Source organism: Rattus norvegicus, chromosome 19 (genome assembly GCF_021556685.1).
Source record: "Rattus norvegicus strain SHRSP/BbbUtx chromosome 19, alternate assembly SHRSP_T2T, whole genome shotgun sequence".
In the NCBI taxonomy this organism is placed as follows: Eukaryota; Metazoa; Chordata; class Mammalia; order Rodentia; family Muridae; genus Rattus; species Rattus norvegicus.
Genome location: NC_141552.1, coordinates 50,426,205 through 50,452,153, shown reverse-complemented (window position 1 = coordinate 50,452,153; position 25,949 = coordinate 50,426,205). Strand labels below are relative to the sequence as shown.

General features: G+C 46.7%; 1 protein-coding gene and 1 long non-coding RNA gene across 8 annotated transcripts in view; one reads left to right on the top strand and one right to left on the bottom strand.

Annotated features, from left to right (window-relative positions):
- The window catches only part of Nob1 (NIN1 (RPN12) binding protein 1 homolog), a 24,004-nt gene extending 10,176 nt beyond the window's left edge, over nucleotides 1–13,828 (top strand). For 2 of the 7 annotated variants that reach the window (XM_087594208.1, XM_087594206.1), the window contains exons 2-10: nucleotides 1,260–1,436; nucleotides 1,532–1,664; nucleotides 4,658–4,788; nucleotides 7,555–7,626; nucleotides 7,812–7,940; nucleotides 8,028–8,219; nucleotides 9,164–9,261; nucleotides 10,071–10,215; nucleotides 13,271–13,828. In XM_087594208.1, the coding sequence (XP_087450334.1) occupies nucleotides 1,347–1,436; nucleotides 1,532–1,664; nucleotides 4,658–4,788; nucleotides 7,555–7,626; nucleotides 7,812–7,940; nucleotides 8,028–8,219; nucleotides 9,164–9,261; nucleotides 10,071–10,215; nucleotides 13,271–13,540 (1,260 nt within the window). In that variant the 5' untranslated portion in view covers nucleotides 1,260–1,346 and the 3' untranslated portion in view covers nucleotides 13,541–13,828. Of the gene's footprint in view, nucleotides 1–1,259; nucleotides 1,437–1,531; nucleotides 1,665–4,657; nucleotides 4,789–7,554; nucleotides 7,627–7,811; nucleotides 7,941–8,027; nucleotides 8,220–9,163; nucleotides 9,294–10,070; nucleotides 11,873–13,270 lie in introns of those variants that run through there. The other 5 variants (XM_087594207.1, XR_015643331.1, XR_015643332.1 and 2 more) reach the window with 5 other exon arrangements.
- On the bottom strand, nucleotides 6,986–25,949 carry LOC147999446 (uncharacterized). The gene is made up of 3 exons (XR_015644130.1): nucleotides 25,742–25,949; nucleotides 18,230–18,313; nucleotides 6,986–7,430 (listed from the first exon to the last, which is right to left on the bottom strand). It is a non-coding gene; the product is annotated as an uncharacterized LOC147999446 (long non-coding RNA).

The window sequence follows — 25,949 nt, the reverse complement described above, 5'->3', positions numbered from 1 at the left end:
TGGATTGCATCTTGGGTAATTTGAGCTTTTTGGCTAATATCCACTTATCAATGAGCGCATACCAAGTGTGTTTTTCTGTGATTGAGTAACCTCACTCAGGATGATATTTTCTAGTTTATTCCATTTGCCTATGAATTTCATGAAGTCATTGTTTTTGATAGCTGAGTAGTACTCCATTGTGTAGATGTACCACATTTTTTTAATCCATTCCTCCATCGAAGGGCATCTGGGTTCTTTCCAGCTTCTAGTTATTATAAACAAGGCTGCTATGAACATAGTGGAGCATGTGTCTTTGTTGTATGTTGGAGCATCTTTTGGGTATATGCCCAGGAGAGATATAGCTGGGTCCTCAGGTAGTGGAATGTCCAATTTTCTGAGGAACCTCCAGACTGATTTCCAGAGTGGTTGAACCAGACTGCAATTCCACCAACAATGGAGGAGTGTTCCTCTTTCTCCACATCCTTGCCAGCATCTGCTGTCACCTGAACTTTTGATCTTAGCCATTTTGACTGGCGTGTGGTGGAATCTCAGGGTTGTTTTGATTTGCATTTCCCTGATGACTAAGGATGTTGAACATTTCTTTAGGTGCTTTCTGGCCATTCGATAATCCTCAGCTGAGAATGTTTTGTTTAGCTCTGTACCCCATTTTTTAATAGGGTTATTTGGTTCTCTGGAGTCTAATTTCTTGAGTTCTTTGTATATTTTGGATATTAGCTCTCTATCACATGTAGGATTGGTAAAGATCTTTTCCCAATCTGTTGGTTGCCATTTTGTCCTAATGACAGTGTCTTTTGCTTTACAAAAGATTTGCAGTTTTATGAGGTCCCATTTGTTGATTCTTGATCTTAGAGCATAAGCCATTGGTGTTTTGTTCAGGAAAATTTCCCCAGTGCCCCTGTGTTCGAGACTCTTCCCCACTTTTTCTTCTATTAGTTTGAGTGTATCTGGTTTGATGTGGAGGTAACACAATGGATTTTAAAGAGTGGTTTCAGGTCAGCTCGGAGGTTATCTGGCCAAGTCAGCTTGGCTTCCTTGCTTGTAAAATCGAACGCACCTTACTGATTTATATGATAGATTCTCTTTCTAGCTACTGACTTTCAACCATGTGCATATCTACGGGTTTTTCTTTTAAAAGTAAAGAAAACTCTATTAATTCCGAGGCAGATTACTTAAGAATTCTCTCAAATTTAATCACGCACATAGCTCCTGGCAGGGCAAGTGGCACACATAGTCCTGAAGGGGTGGTTTGTGGCCGCTAGGGGGAGCCGCGAAATCGCAGCAGCTGTTCCTCTCCAGTCCGGGAGGAGTGCGGTGCAAACCTAGGGAACAGCGCAAGCGCCATACGCATGCGCGGTCTGTCCTTGGCAGCCAACATGGCGCCTGTGGAGCACGTTGTGGCTGACGCCGGAGCTTTCTTGAGGGATGCGCCTCTACAGGTACTAGAGATTCCGCCACGGGATCTGGGCACGAGACCCTCTAGGGGTGCGTGTGGGGTCAAGCGAGTGGGATAACTAGGCCGGTCTGTCCACAGGACATCGGAAAAAACATCTACACCATCCGGGAGGTGGTGAGAGAGATTCGCGACAAGGCCACACGCAGGCGGCTGGCAGTGCTGCCCTACGAGCTGCGGTTCAAGGAACCCTTCCCGGAGTACGTGAGGCTAGGTGAGTGTCCTGGCGCAGCCTTGGCAGGGACGCCGGGCCCGAGTGGAGACAGTCCTGCCCTGGTACCAGTCAACATTGGTTTTAGAGACAGTCACTTCAGCCTGGCTTTAATAAACGTGTGCGCCAGCGTTTATCACACAGGCTTTAAGCTTTACCGTAAAACGAGACTAGAAATGGTATCTACCACATCTCCGGCAGTACTGTAGGCCATACGAAAATGGAATGGTGTCTAGCAAATTGGAAACATGAAGTAAAGTTGTGTAGACTAGTAAGATTCAGTGAGAGAGCGCTTGCCAGGTATACAGAAGGCTCTGAGTGTGGCCCCCGTCCTGCCAAAAAACTGAAGAGATTTAAAAATAAAAACCGTAGATCTGTAGTCCTTTGTTTATTGGGTGATTATAGTTTCCAATAGAGAGGCAGCCTCAAGTAAGAAAAAGTCATGCAGGCTAGCCCAGTGCTGTAGTCTCAGCTCTGGGGAGACAGAGGTTTCAGGGTCATGGGTCCCAGGCCAGCCTGAATTAGATAGTGAGACTCTGTCATATTAAAAATAAAGGGGGAGGGGGGGTTGGGTCCAATGTGATGTCACATGTTTTTAGTCCAAGCCATCCGGAGGCAGAGGTTCCAAGCAAGCCAGGGCTACATAGTGAGACCTCATCTCAAAAATAAATTTTAAAAAGAAGAAAAAGGGACCTGTTTAGGTCTTGCAGTAGTTCTGAAAGAAAACTAGTGGCTTGGGGATCATCATCCTCTTCAGGAATCCAGGTTAGCAGGAGTAGAAGTAGCAAGTGGTGGACTTGGCTGTGGTCCACTTTGCCAATTTGTGGTTTCTGTAGCTTTTCCTACCAACTTGACAGTTATAGGATCTCTGTCAGGCAGCTTCAGCTTCCCAAAATACAAGTAATACCTCATAAGATATGGTTGAGAGGAAATAGGTCAACATGGTGCACATAACCTACGTGCTAACAAAACACTCAAATGCATAAACAAAAACTTTGACCTAGAACTCTATAGGCCAGGCTGTCCTCAGATTCAACCATCTGCTTCTGCCTCTCCAGTGCTGGGGCCAAAAGCATGCACCATCCCTGGTTGGCAAGTAAGTGAATCTTAACAAAAATACAGAAAAGGTTTGTTGGGTTTGCTGGGTGCCCAGGAAGCCCTTTTTTTTTTTTTTTTTTTTTTTTTTTGAGGCAGAGGCAGAGTCTCACCTCTTTACCTCCCGCCAGCTGGGACTCACCACATAGACCATGCTGGCCTTGAACTTAGAATTGTCTACATCTGCCTCACCTCCCACCTGCTAGGTGGGAGTAAGGGGGTAGGTACCATTATGGGGCTGGAAGGATGACCGAACAGTTTAAGATCACAGGCTGCTCCTCTGAAGAACCCAGGTTCAATTCCCAGCACCCACACGGCAACTCAGCCATCTGTTAACTCCAAGTCCACGGAGTCTGACACCCTCTTCTGAACTTAGGGCACCAGGCATACACGTGGAGCACAGACAGGCATGTATACACATCAGGGCCATTCATGTATGTGTGTATTTATATGAGTACACTGTCACTGTGTACACACACCAGAAGAGGGCATTGGATCCCATTACAGATGGTTGTGAGCCACCATGTGGTTGCTGGGAATTGAACTCAGGACCTCTGGAAGAGCAGTCAGTGCTCTTAACCACTGAGCCATCTCTCCAGCCCCATCTGGGCCATTCATAAGCATACAGAAACTCACTGTCAGACCCACCGCTAATGCCATTTTATAGGAAATGTAGCAGTTATGCCGTTATTATCAGAAGACACTGTTGTAATATGAGGAAATTTTGTGTTTATCGTCAGTGTCTTACACACTGTAGCATTGCCATGCACTGTGGATCCGGCACAGTGTGCAGTTCTTAAACTATTTAAAAAGCTGACCTTTGATACACAACAGCTCTCTCTTGCTTTCATCCTAGGCCATGGTTACAGTCCAGTTAACCTTCCTTTCCATCTTGAAATCAAGCCGTCTGTTAATCTAAAGTTTTACTTATTTATTATTTATCTGAGTACACTGTCACTGTCCTCAGACACATCAGAGGGCATCCATTACAGGTGGTTGTGAGCCACCATGTGGTTGCTGCAGTTACTCTAGCTGTTACACTTAAACAAAAGAGTTAGAGCTTAGAAAGATGAGGCTTATACTAATAACCAAGCTGTAGTAAGGAACTCTTCTCTCCCCTTGTCCTGTGCTTTGATCTCGTGGATGAGAATGTTACCTCAGAGCTACCTTGTGAGTGGCTTGGTGGTGGCGAGCACAGGTTTTTCAGTCACAAAGAGAAAACGGTCAGAAAGTAGATGTTGCTGTTTTTATGGGATACTGATTCTTTATTTTTGTTTGGTCATTTGGTGGTGGTGTTTTGAAACAAGGTCTCCAGTAGTCTGGCTTGACCTTGAACTTTTATGAGGCTGAGGGTAACCTTTAACTTCCGGTCTCCATCTCCTGAGTGCCAGGATTACGGAGTGAGCCATGTCTCCCAGACGGAGTATGGATTCTAAGTCCTTTGAGAAGCTTTTGTGCATGGCACAATGTGGATGAGTTTAGAGGGTAGCTGCAGAGAACTGGCTTCTCCTTCTATCATGCAAACCCCAGAACCAAACTCAGGCGGCTGCATTTGCTGCCAGGCACCCTCACTAGTCATCCAATGGCCAATACCAGTTTGTTCCGGTTTATGTGAATAGGTGCGTTGCCTACACATATGTTTGTGTGCTGTGTATCTGCCTGGTGCTCTCAGAGGCCCGAAGAGGGTGTTGGATCCTTTGGAATTGGTGTTAGAGTTTTGAACCACCATGAGGATGCTGAAAATTAAGCCTAGGTCCTTTGGAAGATCAGCTAGTGCTCTTAACTGATAAACCATCTCTCCAGGCCCTACATGGGAACATGAGTTCTTTCCATACTATGATATCCAAGGACTTGCCAGTTTTGCCCTTGACTAAGGTTGGGAATCTCTTCTTTGCTTGCAGTAACTGAGTTTTCCAAGAAAACTGGGGACTACCCCAGCCTCTCTGCCACAGATATCCAGGTGCTGGCTCTGACCTACCAGCTGGAAGCAGAATTTGTTGGGGTGTCTCATCTAAAGAAAGAACCAGAGAAGGTACATGAGGGGGTTCTGTTTGACTGGGTGGTTTGGTTTTGAAGAGTGTGTGTGACTGTGCTTTTGGGGTGGTGGGGAGGATGCCTGTGGAGGCCAGAAGAGAGTAGAAAGACTCACAGGCATTTGTCAATCTCTTAACCTGCAGCATGGGTGCTGAGAACCGAACCCTAGTCCTCAGGATTGCGCACTAAATGTTCTTAACCACTGAGCCACCTCCAGCCCCAGGTTTCATTGTTTTTTAGTATACTCTTTATTATAAGAACTGTCGTGTGTGAAAGGAGGAATATCAAAAGACAAAGCCAGCAGGTCCTGTGTGATCTGACGACCTATGACTGCACCTGTATGCAAGGGTAGATGCAGTCCTGGCACTCCTGTTAACAGTGTGAGAGAGAAGGCACAATTGGCGGGAAGCTCAGTTTGTAGTACAGCAGCAGAAGCAACAGGAGAGACCTTGTCTGAAACAAAAACACAGCACAAGGAGAAAGTAGGTCCTGGAGAAGTCGTGCTCTGACCTCCACGTGTGCGCTCTGGTGCCCGTACTCTACTTTATGTCTTCATCATGTACGTAATCAACGAGTCTTTCATTCATTTATAAGACAGGAGGTCTCACTGTGTTGTCCAGTTTGGACCTGAACCCTTGTATTGTTTTAAGACAAGATCTCATTCTGTAGCCTTGCTTGTCCTGGGACTCACAAAGACCTGCCTGCTTCCCAAGAGCACTGGGATTAAAGGCATGCACCACCAGGGCCAGCTCTTTACTTATTCTTTGTATTTCATTTATTTTGTGTGTGCACGTGTTTGTGAGCATATGACAGCTTGCTAGAAGGGTAAGGATCCTACGTGAGTTGGTTTTCTCCCTCCATCTGTGGGTGCTTCTACTCCCTCAGCCATCTTGCCATTCCTGAATAAGTTAATCTAAAGATGATGATAACCTTGGGCTGGGATGTTGCTCCCTTAATAAAGTGCTTGTCTCATGCATGGAGCCCGCGTTCAGTCACTGGCACTGTTATGTTGACAGAGGACCATCACTTGTCCTGTAATCCCAGTACTCTGAAGACTCAGAAGTTCCAGGTGGATGGGTCTACAAAATGAGAGTAAGGTGTGCCTGGGCTAAGCTAGACCCCGCCTCAAACATAACTAACTCCAGAGCCACCATCGTCCTTACAGAAAATTAATATGGGCCCCTAATGTCACCAAATATCCAGTCAGTAGTCACACTTTGCCGTTGTGTGAGTATAGTAAGCTTGTTTTGGTGAGAATCCAATTGAAGAGTGTGTGTGTGTGTGTGTGTGTGTGTGTGTGTGTGTGTGTGTGTGTGTGTGTGTGTGTGTGTATTCCCTTTTTCTTTTTCACTCTGTGGGCCAGGCAGGCCCTTGAACTCAGATCTTTCTGCCTCTGCCTCCTGAGTGCTGGATTAAAGGTATGTGACACCACCACCCAGTAATGAAGTTTGTATTTTATGTTTAATAAGCACATCAATGTATTCACACTCTTGGTTTTTTGGAACACTTTCTGTAGCCCAGGTTATCCTGGAACTTGCCATATAACCAAGCATGATCATAAACATTTGGGATTTTTCTTGTTGTTGTTGTTTGTTTGTTTGTTTGTTTGTTTTAAGATTTATTTATTTATTATATATAAGTACACTGTAGCTGTCTGCAGGCACACCAGAAGAGGGCATCAGATCCCATTACAGATGGTTGTGAACCACCATGTGGTTACTGGGAATTGAACTCAGGACCTCTGGAAGAGCAGTCAGTGCTCTTAACCACTGAGCCACCCCTTCAACCCTTGTTATTTTTTTAAGGTTCTTTTAAAAAAGAAAATTGAAAAGTGGCACTTTTACTGTGTGAGCATTTTGCCCATGTGTATGCTCGCTTGCCATATCTATACCCAGGGTCCACCGAGCTCAGCAGAAGGCTTTTGGAGGTTAGAGTAGCTATCAACAGCCACGTGGTACTGGGAAAGGAACCTGGGCCCTCTGCAGGAACTACGAGGGCTCTTAGCTACTTGGCCGTCTCCAGCACTGGCTTTGAGTTCTTGCTCCTCCTGCCTCTCCTTCCCTGGCTAGGATTATCGTTCTGGCTGGATTCATCTGCTTCTACTGTTCAGAACTGCTCTCACACTTCTCAGTCAGGTTTAGAATCCTCCAATTTAAAAGCCTAAAAACAGACTCGTTTTTCTTTTTTGTTTATTTCATTCCATTTTACTTTTGTATCCAAAGACAAAAGGATAGGCTAGGCTGAGGTCGTAGCTCAGTTAGAAGAATGTTGCCTCGCATGCATCGGCCTCTAGGTTTCATCCCCCAATACCCCGTAAATAGGCATGGTGGTGTACTCTGGTAATCCTGTGCCTTCCAGAGGTAAGAGTAGAGAGGACGGAGGTCACAGTCATCCCAGTGACACTGTTTCCAAAAGCTCTAAGCAGGGCTTGCTTTGACCCCTGGAAGGCGTTTAGGCTCAGCTCTCACTGTAGGACACTTGCGGCCTCACAGGTGCACACCTCCCAGCTCTCTGGGCATCATGAAATGTCCAGAGTGGACACAAACGCCCTAGAAGCACTTGGTAATGGAGTCCAGGGTCTCTGAGTGTTGTCGTCTTGACTGTGTATTCTTGTGACTTCTAGTTCTTTATATTCAACACCTAGGGAGAAAGACCTTGGGTTTTGTTCGTTTTCATTAGCCTTCATGTTGTATTTTTAAACTGATTGTCCTTACTGAAAACAGGCTTTTTTCCTTTTTTTTTTTTTTTCCTTTTTTTTTTTTAGGTTAAAGTGAGCTCTTCAATTCAGCACCCTGAAACTCCTCTGCACATTTCTGGTTTCCATCTGCCCTCCAAGGTAACTCCTTTTAGGAGCCCTGATCCTGTATTTTCTCAGTGCTTCAGACCCAGCTTGCATATAGAATGCTTACACATTTAAACTGAAAGCAGTTTTCATGTTTTTCAATTATTCTGATTTGTTATATATGTAAAGCTCAGGTTTCATCTGTCTACACTAAAAAACAATGTTTCATTTACTCTCAGTCTAAAGCCTTACAAGAAACGGTGGATCATGGTCCCCCAGCTGATGGGTCTGAGAACCTGGAATTCAGCTCCTTCATGTTCTGGAGGAACCCTCTGCCTAACATTGACCATGAGCTGCAGCAGCTGCTGGTAAGGCCCTGGCTTGCACTCTCCTGGTGACATTGGAGGCTCTGCACACGAGTCCTGTGGCTAGGAGCTTGCCTCTTGATGTTTCAGATTGATGGAAGGGAGGAGGAAGAGGAAGAGGAGGAGGAGGAGGAGGAAGAAGATGAACTTGAAGACAGTGATGACGATGGGGGTGGGTGGATAACCCCCAGCAACATCAAGCAGATCCAGCATGAGTCAGAGCAGTGCGACATCCCAAAGGACGTGCAGGTTGGCTGTGTGACCACAGACTTCGCCATGCAGGTGGGTAGTGAGGAGGGGCTCATTGCTCATTTTGTTTGAGGGTAGACTTTCACATCGGTGACAGTGCATAGGCAGTTTTGGTTTTGTTCTTAAAAGTATTTTTTTTTAAATATTTATTTATTTATTTTATGTATGTGAATACACTGTAGCTGTCTTCAGACACACCAGAAGAGGGCATCGGCTCTCTTTACAGATGGTTGTGAGCCACCATGTGGTTGCTGGGAATTGAACTCAGGACCTCTGGAAGAGCATTCAGTGCTCTTAACCACTGAGCCATCTCTCCAGCCCCCAAAAGTATTTTAATTAATTAGGTACTTGTGGGTTTTTTGAGACAGGATTTTTCTGTGTATCCCTGGCTGTCCTAGAACTCGCTCTGTAGACCAGAGTTGCCTTGATCTCACAGAGATTTGTCTGCCTCCCAAGTGCTGGGACTAAAGGTATGTGCCATTATGGCCTGGCTAAAATATTTACCTTTTTAAAAATTACATTTGTGTGTGTATGAGAGTATTCCTATCCCTCGGTGTACATATGGAGGCCAGGGCAACTTGCAGGAGTCTCCTCTCTGTTCACCAGGTGGATGCCAGAGATCAAATTCCCAGAACTAGGGAGGCAGGGGCAGGCAGATCTCTGTGAGTTTGAGGACAGCCTGGTCTACAGAGTGAGTTCCAGGACAGCTAGGGCTACATAGAGAAACCCTGTCTCAACAAATAAAAAAGAAAGAAAAGGGGGTCTACTGAAAGGCACTGCCAGTGAGGCCAGGCTCTGTTCAGGGGGCCCAGTGGCCCAGTAACCCAGGTCCCTATCTTCCCAGCCAAACCTCCCTCGTGTTCTCTAACAAAAGCCAGGGATTATAAGCTACACCAGAACATTGAGTCCTCATAACTGAACAGAATCATTGCCAAATCAGTAGTAAAGAGGCTGATTTCTATTACTCTTGGTTGTAGAATGTTCTACTTCAGATGGGGCTGCACGTGCTGGCAGTGAACGGCATGCTGGTCCGAGAGGCCCGGAGCTACATCTTGCGCTGTCATGGCTGTTTCAAGTGTGTGGCTGCAAGTCTTCCCATCCCTGCTGGTGACTCCCCAGAAGAGAGCCCCATTCCCTATGTGCTTTCCTTCCACCCTTGTGTGCCTCTGTGGCCCACCCACTGTGTCTGTCCGCCACACTGAAATCCCTGGGACAGAGGTTGCCATTGACTGAGCCTCACACACATATCTGAGGGTCCTAGAATCAAGGATGTGCGTTCTGGAGCAGAGGTCACTTCTCTGGTGACACACACTGGACTGTGTGGATGGACAGAGGTCTGGGATTTGCTCCCAGGTGACACAGGAGGCTAGAGGAGCTGGGTGATGGCGGCATGGGATTCATTGTTTGTCATGGCTCCTTCACGTGTAGAGTTCTCCATCTACACACACAGAGTAGTCTGCGAATCGGGAGTATCTGGGTTCACGTCTGCATGACTCTGTGGGTACTGGTTAGTTGTCTTCTTAGGTCTTTAGATTGGGATGTTTGTTGTAAGGACCTGGGAGTGGAAGTCAGGAGTGTGGCAGGGTATTTGGCACATAGAAAATGCCTACACCCTGCCCTTTTCCTGAGTGGGCGAGTGGTGTGTACTGTTCATGTGCCACACCCTGCTCTTTTCCTGGCCACAGTGTGACATCCTTGCCCTTCTCTCCCTAAGGCAGGGAGCTTCCCTTTGCCGCATCTTCCTTAGCATAGGCTTTGGTTTTTGGAAGATAATATGACTTAACAAGACTAGCTTTTTCTGCATTACCATTTTCTTCTCTGAGGCTGGAGGTAGGGTCTCCTGCCTGTGGGGCTAGCGTGCGGTCTTTCTTTTGTGTCCCTTAGGACAACATCGGACATGAACCGAGTGTTCTGTGGGCATTGTGGGAACAAGACCCTGAAGAAAGTGTCTGTGACTATCAATGATGACGGTACCTTGCACATGCATTTCTCCCGAAACCCGAAAGTTCTGAATCCTCGAGGCCTCCGGGTAGGTGGCGTGTATCCTGAACCCCTAACTTGGGAATCAAATGACCAAGAGAGAACTGGGCAGAGGATGATGCACACCTGGAATCCCAGCACTTGGGTGGAGGCAGGAAGAGCAAGAGTTCAAGGCCAGCCTTGGCTACTAGAACCAATTTCAGAAAACGACCAGAGAATAACAAGAGAGCCAGCTAGTCTCTTCTGCTGGTAGGGCCAGAACCCATGTTAAGTACCCAGATAGGAAGAAGGCAGGACAGGCCATATGTGTGACCAGCACAGATGAATGCCCAACACAGGGCATCCTGGGTTTGTGTGAACAGATCAAGGAAGAACAGCAGGTATGGTGGTTTACACCTCTAGTTATAGCGTTCAATATAACTGACAGAATGTCTATAAGGTGGGAGGTCCACATGGCTACAGACTGGAGCTCAGTCACTAGAAGATGGGAGGGGGTCCCGGAGCCATAGCTCCACAGTTAAGAGTCAGGATCAGGAAGTGTTGGTGCAGCAGCCGGTCCCACTCAGCTGTGGTCCTCAGACTCCGAAATCCCCTGCCTCAGTCTCCTGAGTGCCAGGATTGCTGGTGTGCACACACCAGCTTCAGTGTTTTGGTGTGGGCAACTTGGCAGTGCTGGGTCCTCTGTGTTGAGGTGAAGGAGGGTACATCGCAGGTGACACTTGTCCCTTGATTGAGATGGATCCTTCCTGTAAAGTCACAGTCACTCTGAGTAATTGTGTGGGTCAGCTGTGACATTGTTAATGTCACATAACTGTGCTGGTTCTTGTTTGGTTGGTTTTAGTTTTGTGTGAGTTGTTTTGAATTTCCCAGGATGGCCCTGGCTCTTCTGGAACTCGGGGATCTGCCTGCCTCTGCGGGGATTAAAGGCTGAATAACTTTTTTTTTTTTTTAAAGATTTATTTATTTATTTATTTATTTATTATAAGTACACTGTTGCTGTCTTCAGACACACCAGAAGACGGCATCAGATCCCATTACAGATGGTTGTGAGCCACCATGTGGTTGCTGGGAATTGAACTCAGGACCTCTGGAAGAGCAGTCGGTGCTCTTCACTGCTGAGTCATCTCACCAACCCTGAATAACTGTTTTCTAATATTGGCAGGCCTTCTCTATTCTGTGTTCTATTTACGAATAAGAACTTTGTATTTGCTTACTTATTTTTGTGATGCTGGGGTTGGACCCCGGCTCCACACTTGCTGCTCAGACTCTGCTGAGATGCAGCCCAATCCCCATTTCTTTGATTTTATTTGTGTGTGGGTGGTGGTACCTGCCTGGGCAAGGCGGAGGTGTGTGTCAGGTGTCTTCTTCCACTCTCCTTCCTTCTCTTTTCTTAATGTTGTTCGTTGGGTTTGCTTTGTTTTTTGTTGTTGTTGTTGTTGTTGTTGTTGTTTTCTTTTGTTGTTGTTGTTGTTGTTGTTTGTTTGTTTGCTTGTTTTTTGAGGCAGGGTGTGTCATTGAGTAGCTCTGACTGTCCCGGAACTTGTGTAGACCATATTGATCTTGAACTCCGAGAGATCCACCTGTCTCCACATCCCAAGTGCTGGTATTAAAGGCCTACACACCATCATACCTGGCCTCCATCTTACTTTCTTGAGACAGAGTCCCACTGCCCTAGAACTCAGCATCTCAGCTGGACTGCTTGGCCAGTGAGTCTTGTCTTTTTCTCTTGCCCCCAGCACTGGGTTTAGGCAGGTGCTACCACCCCTGGTTTTTATGTGGGTGCTGGGATCTGGAGTTGGTTCCTTAATTTGTACAGCAAACACTTTACCCACTGAGCCATCTACCCACCACTCACACCCTTTAAAGGTGAGTGAATTCATAATCCTCCTGCCTCAGCCTCCCTAAGTAGCTGGGACTCCTGGCCTGTGCCCCTGGCTGCCTTATTCGTCTATTTATGAATTGTGTCTTAGTTACTCTTCTACCACTGTGAAGAGTCACCATGACCAAGGCCACTCTGTAGACTAGGACTCAAAGGCCCCACCTGCCCCTGCCTCCATGCTTAGTGAGAACCCTGCAAACACATTCTGCTTTGCAGCTCTTTGCTCTTACTCTTCTAACACAGCCGGATGTTTCCAGATTTCGAACTCTTGTCCCCACCGTAGAATAAGCCCTTTCTCTTAGGGTATGTGTATAGTGAGGTGTGCATATGACGATGGTGTAAAGGTGTGGGTAAGGTGTGTGGGTGTGTGCTTTGCTTTGCTTTGCTTTGGCTTGGTTTGGAACAGTCTCTCGTTTCCTCCTGCCTCTACTTCCTGCGTGCTGGGACTGTTGGTTCATGCCAGCTCTCCTGATATAGATGATGCTGGGGATCAAGGCCCAGGTATCCGTGCCTACTAGGCCAGCACTCAGCCAACTGAGCTACAGCCCAGCCCCTCTCTCTGGAGTTTAAGTGCTTATTTTAGGTAAGATAGTTTTTGCTGGCCAAGGATGACCTTGAACTCCTGATCCTCTTACCTCTCATCCAAATACCAGGATCTTGGAAGTGTACCACCATGCCCAGCCAAGCAAGCTTTTCAGCGGCAAAGATTACAGCCCTGCATCTAACCCAGCACCACATAGTGCATTTCACATTTAAGATCGCCTCACCCCCACTCGTAAAACCTGTGTAATACCTTTTCTCAGGATAAGTCTACCTTTGCTCGGCCTTGAGCCTGTGTGGCCGTTGCAGAGCTGCGGACGTGCACCTCTGTGGAAAGAACCTCAGCTTCTTTTTTTTTTTTTTTTTTTTTTTGGTTCTTTTTTTCGGAGCTGGGGACCGAACCCAGGGCCTTGCGCTTCCTAGGTAAGCGCTCTACCACTGAGCTAAATCCCCAGCCCCGAACCTCAGCTTCTTGAAGCTCTGTCCATTTGTCCTTAGCTGAGTGTGTGTAGTTAAGACGCTGCCTGTAAGACGCTACCTGTGGTTTTTCATCTGTCAACTGAGGAAGAATGGCGTGGGAGATACTTGTCTTGTTGGCACACAGTGGGCAGGACAGTTCTGTGTGACTGCATGAGGCCCTGTGTGAGCTGGGCTTTCTGTTCTAACAGTCTTCTTCTTATCACAGTACTCACTACCCACTCCAAAAGGGGGCAAATATGCCGTCAACCCCCACCTGACCGAGGATCAGCGCTTCCCCCAGCTGCGACTCTCCCACAAGGCCAGGCAGAAGACCAACGTGTTTGCCCCCGACTACATAGCTGGGGTTTCTCCCTTCGCAGAGAATGACATCTCCAGCCGCTCAGCCATCCTGCAAGTCCGGGACAGCATGTTGGGTGCTGGGAGGAGACGCTTAAATCCCAATGCTTCCAGAAAGAAGTTTGTAAAGAAAAGGTGACATCGTAAGCCCTGCAGGCAAAGCAGACTGGCTAGCTGCTGAGGAGGCTGTAGTGTCATCCCCAGTGTCTGCTCTGCAAACCATCTAGACAGAAGCAGTGGGCCTGGCTCTCCCAACTGCCTGAGACTCTGTTGTGTGGCTTTGCAGTCTGATATGGCTGCCCCGTCTGTGAATATGCAGAGCCAGGGCTCCACCATGGGAGGGAGCTTGGAGCAAAGGCTGAGCCCAGAAGTTCAAAGGACAAATAACCACACGATAACCTTTTTCTAATAAACCTGATGGCCAGCGCCTCTGTGTTTAAGTTCTCGTATCCTTGGTGGACATGGACACTAAGGATCAACTATATATGGTTTGTGTGTGTGTGTGTGTGTGTGTGTGTGTGTGTGCCAGAAATTATAAGTATTCTACAATAAATCTTTAAATTTTTAACCTTTTTTTTTTTTAAGTTGAGTCATCCAGGAAAATCAGTACAGTGAATGCACCCTGCAGCCTTTCATTTGGGTCCACATTTAATAACATTTGGTGTCTTTATATGCAACTGTCAAGTATGTGTCTCCTGGAGAACGGACGGATGGACTGACAGTTGGCCATTTCTATGACTGCAGTACATTAATCAAATTCAGGAAAAGCCCTTCTCTGAAATAATCCTCGATGGAAAGCAGCCAGGGCAGTTCACTTACATCAGCTGCTCTTGTCTTTACAGCTGCCATCATACAGTGTCACCAGGCCAAGCGTCTAACTGTTACAGGAGCTCAGGGCACAGAGGTGTTCTCTCTCGGGCCTATGGGACTTGACCAGTTATCGCCAGATAGGCTGAGACTTCAGCTTAGTCTGTGTGTGCTTCTGAAAAGTGACTGACTACTTGTTGGGACCGTGAGGTGGCTGCTAAGCACTGGCTGTCCCCTGAGTGCTGGGACCAAAGGTGTGCACCGCCACACCTGGCTTTAAAAGATTCCCTTAAAAATAGCTTTTCTAATTGGCTGGACAGTAGTGGTACACACTTTTAATCGCAGCTGTCAGGAGAGATGCAAGCAAAATCTGAGTTGAGGTCAGCCATGTCTAGTTATTCTGGGGACTCTGTACTCTGTAGCGAGACCTTGTCTCAAAAATGATCCCCTCCAAAAAAAATTTTTTTTAAGTCAAGTATACATGGGTTGCAAAGAAAACAATTGGGATTTCTTAGATACAAGGTAGATAAGAATTTGCCCGCTTTTGAAAGATGACGTTCATACCTTTTCCTGGTGGGAGGAATGGGGAAAGGTGGCCACTGCCACCTAGTTTGCTTGTGGAGTTGCAGCAAAGTTCCAGACTGGTTTTTCAGTGAGGGTCCACTGAACTCCCCTTCCTGTCTCATGTCCTGTTTCCCAGAATGAGAGGTAGAGGCCGAAGAGTCATGAATTCGAGCTTTTGACATGAGTGCTGGCATCGAAACTCAAGTCCTCCACAGCAATTACCAATGACAGGCCACTCCTTAGGAGGAGAAGGGACATTCTGGTGTCGGAGCTTGTATGAGGGACATGACACAGAAGCAAAGGCTCCCGCACACAGGATGTGTAAGATCAGCACAGAGCACCATCTGAATGGGCACTGAGATGAGCAAACTGGAGCACAGCTTTCACTCTGGACTTAGGGAAATCCTTTTCTTTCTGATCTTTTTTTTTTTTTTTTTTTTTTCCGGAGCTGGGGACCGAACCCAGGGCCTTGCGCTTGCTAGGCAAGCGCTCTACCACTGAGCTAAATCCCCAACCCCTCTTTCTGATCTTTTTATCCATGTCCAAAGTTGTGTTGTTGACAAGTATTGTTATGGTTTGATGAGTATCCCTCATAGACTCGTGTGTTTGAGCCCTCAATCCCTGGCTTGTTTGAGAGACAGGGTCTAGCAGAAAGGAATGAGTTGCTGAGGGGACGATTCTAGAGCTTTCTGGCCTTGTTGAACTTCCTTCCCAGTCTCCACCTTCCTTCCTGTCCACTGAGATGTGAGCAGGCAGCTGCTGCAAAGCCACTGGCTACCATGCCTTCCCCATGACGATGGCCTGTGTCCCCTCAAACCATGAGCCAGCACAACCCTCCTCCCTAAAGTTGTTTCTTGCCTGGTATTTGGTTGCAGTAAGGAGAAAAGTAACAAGTGTCCTGCAAATAATTAACTATTTCTCCTTATGTAGAGAGTCCTACAGTTTGAGAAGTCAACAGCCATCCGCGTCTAGAGATGTCATCCGTTCAAGTGCGGCCTTTGTTTAAGTGTATTTGGCGCTGAGGATGTACACACAGCCTCCTGAATGCTAAGCGGTGTTTTCCCACTGAGCCACCTCAGCCTAAGGTAACCTTCACTTCTATGGTTTGCCGATCTACGGCACAGCGCTATAATGGCACACTGTTTACTATAGATCCCCAGGGCTCTAAGCATAAGAGACGAGCTTAGCAAGGGGCTAGATTGGAGCCTAAGTATGGATTCAAGTCCCTGGATCTTGTTGTAACTCTGGGAAAAAGATCTCCCAGACAAGCCAGATGGTAGTGGCTTTTAACCCAGCACTTTGGAGGCAGAGACGGCAGGGGGATCTCTTATGAGTTCGACACCAGCTTGGTCTACAGACTAAGTTCCAGGACAGTCAGAGCTACTTAGAGAAACCCTGTCTTGGAAAACAAAACAACAACAAAAAAAGAACTCTGGGGGTTGGGGATTTAGCTCAGTGGTAGAGCGCTTGCCTAGCGAGAGCAAGGCCCTGGGTTCGGTCCCTAGCTCCGAAAAAAAGAAAAAAGAAAAAAAAAAAAAAAAAAAGAACTCTGAGTCTCAGCTTTTCTCCCCCAAACGGAGCATCATACTTGACTGCTGTGAGAAGATTGAGACTTTAGGGCGAAGGTGCTGCAAGCTGAGAAAGACTAAACCGCCAAACGTGCCAAGTGTTCACCTCCATCCCAGCACTTCGGAGGCACAAACCGCTCTGGCTCCTAGGCCTGTCTGCTCTACACATGTGAGCTCCAGTCAGCCAGGACTACATGGTGAGACGCTGCCTCAGAAGAGGCAAGACCACTAAACAAACACTAATGGACATACCTGTGTGGTAAATAAATGTTCACTTCCTGCCAAAGGATGAGAATGGCCTTATTTCATGTGTAAAATGCAGTTCAAACTCCTGGAGCATGGTCTGTCCTTGTTTGATCATTGGTTTTGGGGCAGAATGCCTGACTTCTGATTTCCTTAGTAATTGATAAGGGATAACAGCCTGGTGACACAGGCTGGTAGTCCCAGCTCATGGGGCTAAGGCTGGAGACAAGTGCTGTCTAGATGACAGTTCAAGTCAGTCTAGACAGTTCATCTCAAAGGGTTGTTTTGTTTTTGTTTTGGGTTTGTTTGGTTTTTTTTTTAATTTATTGTATGAGTGCTCTGTTGCATATATATCTATATGTCAGAAGAGGACATCAGATCCCTTTATAAGTGGTTGTGAGCCACCATGTGGTTGCTGGGATTTGAACTCAGACCTCTGGAAAGAGCAACCAGGGCTCTTAACCACTGAGCAATCTCTCCAGCCCTTTGTTTTGTTTTTCAAGACAGGGTTTCTCTCTGTAGCTCTAGCTGTCCTGGAACTCGCTCTGTAGACCAGGCTGGCCTTGAACTCACAGAGATCTGCCTGCCTTTAATCCCTGAGTGCTGGAACTAAAGGTGTGCACCCCTGCTAGGGTTTTACCTCAGCGGTAGAGCACTTGCCAAGTTCACACGAGGCCCTGCAATAGGGGGTTCAGTGCTGCAAAAATAAAAGTAAATCTATAAAAGATAGCCTGGTGCGTGGTGCGTGGTATGTGCCTGTGGCCCAGCATGAGGGAGACGGGGGCAAAGGTCAGGGGCAGGTCAGATGGACAAATGGGTGAACAGAGGGCTGCCAAGCCTTACAGCCTGAGTTTGGCCCCTGAGACTCTCATGACAGAAGGAGAGAACCTGCTGCCTCACGTTGTTCCCTGACTTCCAACTCAGGCACTATGGAGGTAAACATAGAATTTTTTTTTTTTAATTTAAAGAAAAATCAGGACTTTGAAGCCAGCCTTGAGAATAGCACAGAGTGGGGAAGGGGAGCCAGAAAGGCTATTCAATAGTAAAGTGTTTGCTAATCGGTCTAGGGCTCTGGGTTTACTCCTTACAAGAATGAAGGAATACCAAAGAGAAAGAGAAAATGCATGGCTAGCTTGGGGCAGGAGGACCAGCAGGTCAAGGTCAGTGAGCTCTGTGAGACCACATCTCAAAAAACAAACAAACAAACAAACAAACAAACAAGCACCTAAAAGGAAGCCAGGCGTGGAGGTGATGCCTGTGAAACCAGCACAGAGGGATGGAAAGAGAGAGCAGAGCCGAAAGGGCCAGGGCTTCTACACCGTCTATGTGCTCTTGCCCTGGGCCAAAGCTTCTTATTCTGCAAGAAGACTCTTCATCGAGCTGAATCACTAAAGATGTAACACTGTGAGCCATGATGGGTGCTGAGGTGGCCTGCACATTGTCTTGCTTTGCTCTCAAGTGCCAGGGGCAGGATGAGGCTAATGTTTACTCCTTTCATAGAGCCAAGTGCCTGGATCTGGTGACGTTTCAGTAAATGCTTGCCGCTCAGTGCATGAGTCATACCAGTCAGAAGGCAAAAATGTCCCCACATGCATGTACATACATGCATGCACAGGCACACACACACACAAAACACATGCATGCACCTTTTCTTTGGGAGCAGTTGAGTTCTTCCCTGGAGGTCTTCTAGTGAATGTCAAACTCACGCCAACGACCTTGCCTTCTGTGAGCTGCAACCAAGATTTAATTTTCTACATGAGAATAGAAAGTCCCTTACAGTTTATGAAGGTCCTTTGGGCTGAGCTACTGTTATGAACCAAATTGAGAGCGCTTTGCTGGGTGTGGCTGTAAACCTGTATTCCCAGCTCTTGGGAAGCAGAGACAGAAGGGTTCTAAGTCTGAGACTAGCCTGGGCTATATATTGAGACCCTGCCAGAAAAGAAAAAGAGGATTACCAGGTTCAAAGAAACTCCTTCTCCTAAAGCCTGGGTAGTTTGTCGAAAGCCAGCATCCCCTCAGGAACTTGTGAAGCTAGTTCCTACCTGCCAGATCAGCCATTCTTATCTCCATCAAAAGGGATATATGGCTCTCCCGTTAACATGCACCCATGGTGCCTTGCAACATATCAGGTCCACAGTGGCCTCCAGACTCCCTCAGTCTCTACTCAGACGTGCTTCTTATATACTTCACAGCTCACAGGCATCCTTCCTTCCAGGCTCCCATTCCCCAGAACCGTGGAAATTTCCCTCCCTCAGCTTTACCTAGAGACAGCCTCTGGTAGTTTGGAATAACTGGTTCCCTTGCCACGCACCAAGCAGCTATTTCGATTTCTTTCTTGAGGCCCTCCCATTCATCGATGCCCTGATTCAGACACATAGAACAGCCAAATTTCAACAAGACGCAAATCAGAGAATCCACAGAGCAGTTGTGTCCTACGCTGTGCTGGCGGTGGAGATAGAAGACAGGACTTAGTGAAGAAACGTCTCTCCCCTGAGACTGGGGCCTTGTGGCCCGCAGGGGTATGGCTGGCACGCACAGGAACTGTTGAGGACAACAGATACCCAAATCCCCAGACAGACCTCAGAGTGGCTGTGAGCAGTGTGCTAAGTCCATCGCCACGGCTCAGGCAAACATTAGTGACTTTGGGGACTTCTTGTGCTGGTCCACACCTGGACACGTGTGACAGCCATGACTAATGAGGAGTCTGTACCTCCACCAGGAGGAGGACTCCTGGGACTCAACTACCATGGCTTTTTATTTCTAGATGGTGACATCAACAAGGCTTCACAGTTCCTGGCCCTGCCTCCCCCTCAGTGCGGGGAAGGATACCCCACAAGCAATGTCCGCTGCATACAGAGCCCTGGGAGAAAGGCCTGTTTCATACAAGACCATGGGAGTCCTATGGCCTTGTAATGACCACAAACAGAAACATGACAGAAACTTAAAGACAGTGCAGTGCCAATCCATGTCTCCCATGTCCTGGCTAGTCTTATGTCAACTTGACACAAGCTAGAGTCACCTGAAGAGGGACCCGAGATTGAGAAAATGCTCCTCGGTATGATCCAGCTGTAGGGCATTTTCTTAATTAGTGATTGATAGGGGAGGGCCCAGCCCATCATGGGTGGTACCATCCCTGGGCTGGAGGTTCTTGGATTCTACAAGAGAGCAGGCTGAGGCTGGAGAGATGGCTCAGTGGTTAAGAGCACTGACTGCTCATCCAGAGGTCCTGAGTTCAATTCCCAGCATCCACATTGTGGGATCTGCAATGGGATCCGATGCCCTCTTGTGGTGTGTCTGAACACAGCTACAGTGTACTCATGTACATTAAATAAATAATTCTAAAACAAAGAAGGCAGACTGAAGCCAGGTAGTGGCCCAAGCCTTTTTAATCCCAGCACTCAGGAGACCAAGGCAGGCATATCTCTGTGAGTTCAAGACCAGCCTGGTCTACAGATCTAGTTCCAGGACAGCCAGGAAACCCTACACAAGAGAAACCCTGACTCAAGGGAAAAAAATTCCTGAAAAGAAGCTCTCTGGCTCTCTGGCTGGAACAAAAAAAGAAAACACTGGAAGGAACCTGTGACTGCAGAGACTGATGGATCAATTAGAATTTCAGTACTGTGGAGAGACTGGAATTTCGTAGGTTCAGAGGCTAATTATCTTGGGCTAGTTTTAACTTTCTGGAACTGACATCTTGTGATAATAAGTAAAAACCTCATAGAAGCTATAACTTAGCAGATCACAGAATTAAAAACCCCACAGAAGCTATAACAGCCCTGTGCCTGTTGGCCTACGGGTGTGGTGGTGGTGGTGGGGCTCTGACGAAGAGGAGGGCTGGAATGAGTCAGGCAATGGTCAGGGTAACCTAGCAGCTTTGACTAGCAATGAGGTACTTTATTTATACAGGTTTCACAGAACAAAGACAGTCTAATGGTTATGCAGGAAGTATAGGCTATGTGTTTGACTTTTCTTTTTCTTTCTTTCTTTTTTTTTTTTTTTTGTAGCTGGGGATCGAACCCAGGGCCTTGCACTTGCTAGGCAAGTGCTCTACCACTGAGCTAAATCCCCAACCCCTGTGTTTGATTTTTCAATACAAGCTCAGTCATAATTAGAAAATAGAAACAGAACAGAATTTATTTTTATTATCAGTCCTGTAACTCCAATGTAAAGAATCTAAAGACGTCTCCTTCAAAGCAACCACATTATATGACAGCCTGCTTCCAGGTTGGCAGTGTTTGCAGTCTGAAAGTACTTGAGATGAACAGAAAATATGTGAAGTGGTCTTTTGAAGAATAGCAAACATTAATGCCTAACTTATTATGTGTTTCATCCTCTGCTCTAACGTAGGGAAGTTTAGTCAATCTGTCTCACTTTCTGAGTACTGTTCCTCCAGCGACGTATCCTGTATGACTCTCGAGCTTACATTTTCCGAAATCTCTAAGCAGATTGTAAAAGGAGGCCTTGAGTCTGTAACCTTTTCTCCTGGCCAGTCAGAGTTTGTCATGTGTCTCTGTTTACCCTGCACTAATTCTGCTGTTTTGAGTTTGCTCAGGGGCAGATACCCCAAGTGGATTCCTGGAGTCATGGCCTCATCTGGTTATGTGTTTATCCATGCTTACGGATCTCCAGGCCATAAGGGAGACATCCAAAGAGTGGGCAAAGTTAATTTTAGGATTTTCCTTAAAAGACTCAAACATAAAACGAATCATAATGTAGAAAGTTCCCAAAATGAAACACACAGAGACCAAAACCTAAAACTGACAGACTGAAGGACAGCGATTGCAGTGTTGGGCTCAGCTTTTCTAGAACTGTGTCAAGCAGTCGTGCTGGCTCTGCGACTCGTCCTGTTTCCACTGGATATGGCAGTGTCACTTCCGCCCATCCAAGAGCTGAGAATGTCACCAGATAGCATCTTGGCCTATAAAACACATCCTGTCCCCCATCTCGACGTATCCACCTCCCCAATGTACCCACCAACGTAAAGTTGCCTTAACTTATGACTCTGATCCGTAAAACTGTAAAAACCTGTGAGGCTGCACCCACATTGGAACTTGGAATTTGGGGTACCCCAAATCAGTGTTCCCAGGCCAGGGCCACTCAAAATGACTCCAGAATAAACTCTTATTCTCTACAGTTTTTTAAACTGGCATTTGTTTACAGCTGAGAGATGACCCTCAGGCACAAACTTTAGGGAAACACCAGAAAACCCAGTGTTCAATATTATGTGGTGTGTGAGACATTTGTCTGTTTCTGAGACAGAAGCAGCCTGAGGTGGCTACTCTAGCTCATTGTTTGAGGGTTGAATTGGCCATGATAGCCTAAGCTGGCTGGTCACGCAGCATCTCGTGAGGAAGCAGGTAGCCTCCACAGCGAAGCTATACCCCCAGCCCCTATTTTCGTTTTTTGAAGTGAGGTCTTGTGTCTCTTCAACTGTTCGTAGTTAAGCAAGGCTGGCACCTTCGAGGGCAGTCACTGTGTTAAGGAACCTTCAGGGCATACTTTTATTTCCAGATTCTAGTGCAAACTGAGCATGTGCAGGAATGTGCCCTCCACAAAGTACCTCCCCCATAGGAACAGGTATCAGCCTCCCTAATAAACTCTCACCTTTTCTTTGTCTGGGAAGAGCACAGCTTTAAAAATTGTCCTTGTTCTCCTTGCCAGCCACAGCTGATATTTCTTTCTTCCCTCTTATATCCCGTTGTGTTATTTCAGCTTTGCCCTGACCAGGATGAGAATCCACTGAGATCCATGACAAGGTTTGTCACTGTCCTGTCACCAGAAACAGGAGACTGCACTCATGTCTTTTCCTCAGTGTCAGAATTTATCAAGTAACAGAAAAGTCATAAGGTTGAGCACTTTTAATGGTGGCACTCTGTTATGAAGTCTACCCTACTTCGGGAGCTTGGCCAAGGCACATGCACATAGGTTCTTTATTTCAACCCTTTTGTTTCTTTCTTTGTTTTTGAGACAGGGTCCCCCTATGTAGCTCTGGCTGTTCTAGAACTAGCTATGTGGACCAGTCTTGCCTTAGACTCAAATATCTGCCTGCCTCTGGTGCCCAAGTGCTGAGATTAAAAGAATACATTAACTTGCCCAGCTTTATTCCAATTTTAATTGCAAATATTAATTCATATCACACATCACTAAATCCATATCACTATCTATCTGTCTCTCTGTCTCTATCTCTCTGTCTCTCTATCTCTCTATCTCTGTTTCTATCTTTCTTTCTCTGTATATATCTATCATCTATCTATGTATCTATCTATCTATCTATCCGTCTGTCTATCTATCTATCTATCTATCTATCTATCTATCTATCTATCTATCCCTTTATCCCTATCTCTGTGGGTTAAAGAATGAGCACTGCTGTAGAACCCAAGGGGTTTCAATAATGTGCTGAGAGAGTAGCCACATAGACAAGGAACAAGACCAGTGTGTGGAGGGAGCTCCTGGCAGAGCTGCTGCCGGAGTCAGGTTTTCGAACGAAGCTGCAGAATTCGGTGAAAAGGTGAAAAGGCTGAACCAGGACCAGAGCAAGAAATAGGTCAGGAGCAGGGAAGAGCAGCAGGTTAGGTCCAGATCCAGACAGGCAAGCAGGTTGCATCAACAGTGAGGGGCAGAGCAGAATAGGGGGTCCCCAGCTCTGGCTGCACATACCAGCTCTTGGATGATAGGTTGGTGTGGGGCCGTGCCATTGCCATGTGAGGGAGCACATGCAGTCCATGTGGGGGAACCCGCTCCTCAGTCTGGAGGGTCAGTAAGCTCTTGGGCCTGGTTTCCCTGGTATGATTTGAATGCACCCATGCTTGGGGCGTCTCTGTGAATACCACAGCCAACGATCCAAGGTTTCGTTCAACACGACTCAGTAGCGGGTGTTGGTTCAAACTTCAAGAGTCTGATCCCAATAGTTTATTTAAGCACAGCAGAGTCTGACGAAAGTTTCCTGGCGATAGTAAACTCAACCCCATGCAAAGCTTAAGACTACATCAAAACTCTGTGTGAAGTCCAAATGACATCCACAAGATCCATTCTAAAGACTGACTGAGAAAAGAAGTTTAAGAGAAGGGTCAGGGGGAGGATCTGGTGTGGTCTCGGTCGGTCACACTGATAGCACAAAGGTCACTAGGCTATCAACCACCTCTACTCCCAGCCTTTCACCTCGAAGAGACAACCCTGCATGCTTAACATTCTCTGTTCCCCCCAGCACTTACTGTGAGCGTAAGAACCTCTGTGCCTGCTATACCATGGGACAGCTTTCCATCTCCCCCGTAAACCCAAGGATATGTCCCCTGGAGTAAGCCATTTATTTTTTTTTATTTTTTTAAAATATTTATTTATTTATTTACATGTAAGTACACTGTAGCTGTCTTCAGACACACCAGAAGAGGACATCAGATCTCATTACAGATGGCTGTGAGCCACCATGTGGTTGCTGGGATTTGAACTCAGGACCTCTGGAAGAGCAGTCAGTGCTCTTAACCACTGAGCCATCTCTCCAGCCCTTTTTTTTTTTTTTTTTTTTTTTGGAGCTGGGGACCGAACCCAGGGCCTTGCGCTTGCTAGGCAAGCGCTCTACCACTGAGCTAAATCCCCAACCCCGGAGTAAGCCATTTATGAGTGTGTGCTGGATGGATGCTGCTGTTGGTATAATTTCTGGGTCCTTGTAAAATGGAGTGGCCTAAGGCACTGCACAGCCTGAAGTACCACTGTTTTTACACCATAGCTGTGACTTAGAGTAGAGCATGGCCTGATCTCAATACTGAGGGGGACCTTGAACTCCTGACCCTGAATGAAAAAATAGGGAGGACAAGACTGCTCTCCTGTATATGACGGAGGAGTTTTATTGTAGAGAGACAGTGTAGTCAGAGACAGAGACATGGGAGAGTCCAGAGGGATCATGTCACTGAGCTGGGCCATATAAGAAGGAGACAGCCAGACACCAGGAAGGTAAAAAAAAAAAAAAAAAAAAAAAAAAAAACAACAACCAAAAAAAAAAACAAAAAACAAAAAAAACCTAGATGATATATACTTTGCCAAAATGGCTAGATCTTATAAGAAAGAACTGCTCCGGGAAGGCAGGTCAGCTCCTGAGCTGGATAATTCAGGGTAGGAGGCAGGGTATGCCAGTCATAACCTATAACAAGTAGGGACTGAAGGATGCTAGGAGAATCTGGTGGCCAGGTCTGCTTTCATAACAGGGACCTCGGTTAGACATTTGTTCTAGATTTGAGACCTAAGGGACCCTTCCAGCCAAGTGCTGGGTGAGGGCTCCCACCATCTCCTACATATTCTCTTGCTAGTCACTTAAAAAAAAAGTCCCTTGCTTGTCACTTAAAAAAAGTGTGTGTGTGTGTGTGTGTGTGTGTGTGTGTGTGTGTGTGTGTGCGCGCCCATGGAGGTCAGATGAGGATGCTGGATCCCCTGTAGCTGAGTTACAAGTGGTTGTGGGCAGCCCCATTAGGTGCTGGGAACTAAAAAGGGTCCTCTGGAAAAGCAGTCAGTTACTCTAACAGCTCCCCCTTTGACTTCCTGACAAGGCCCTACAAGTTCTGTAGGATAACTTTACCATTTTTGTTTTGTTTTGGGAAAGGTTCTTACCATGTAGCCTTAACTATCCTAGAAATTACTACATTGACCAGGCTAGTCTTCAACTCACAAGTTCCGTTTGCGGCTCACTCCTGACTGCTGGGATTAAAGGCATGGGCCACCATGCCCCACAAACATAATTTTTATTTAAGGACATTTAAAACCTTTTTGTCCAGTTCTATATTCTGATGTAAATTTCGTGTAAAGTTATTAAGTTCCACCTGTGGCTACACAAATATTTCCCTATGGCTGCTGTCTCCCCCGCCAGTTTTGCTCTGGCTTCCTGGAGGGCCACACAGATGAGTTCGGGGGGGGGGGTGGAGAGGGGGGGGGAACGACACCAAAGCTGAAGAGACCCAAGCGTGTACACCCAAGGGCCACCTTTTGCAGTTTCTAAGAGCAGAATCAGAACGCTGAAAAGAAGAAACGAATTCACTCACACTAGAGACAAGTCTCTCAGAGATTTCAGTCTAGAGTCACAGTGACTTGGCAAAATCTGAGCCGGTCCTTTAGCTGCCCCACCCTTCCCCTTGCGTGCAAAGGCGATTTCCCACATCTGACCAAGGACTAACCCACACAGGCAGGTCCCACGAAGCTCGAAAATTTTCTGTTGGAACTTTCCATTTTGTACCCAGAAGATCTTGGACAGGGAGCAGTTGAATTTACCCAATATGTAACCATATCCTCAAAACCTCTCTCACTCTCAAGCTCCCAGAAAACCCTTTTGACTTCCATATACAGAAGTCCTAGGCCAGCCCTAAACTGCTTCTCCCTGCCAAT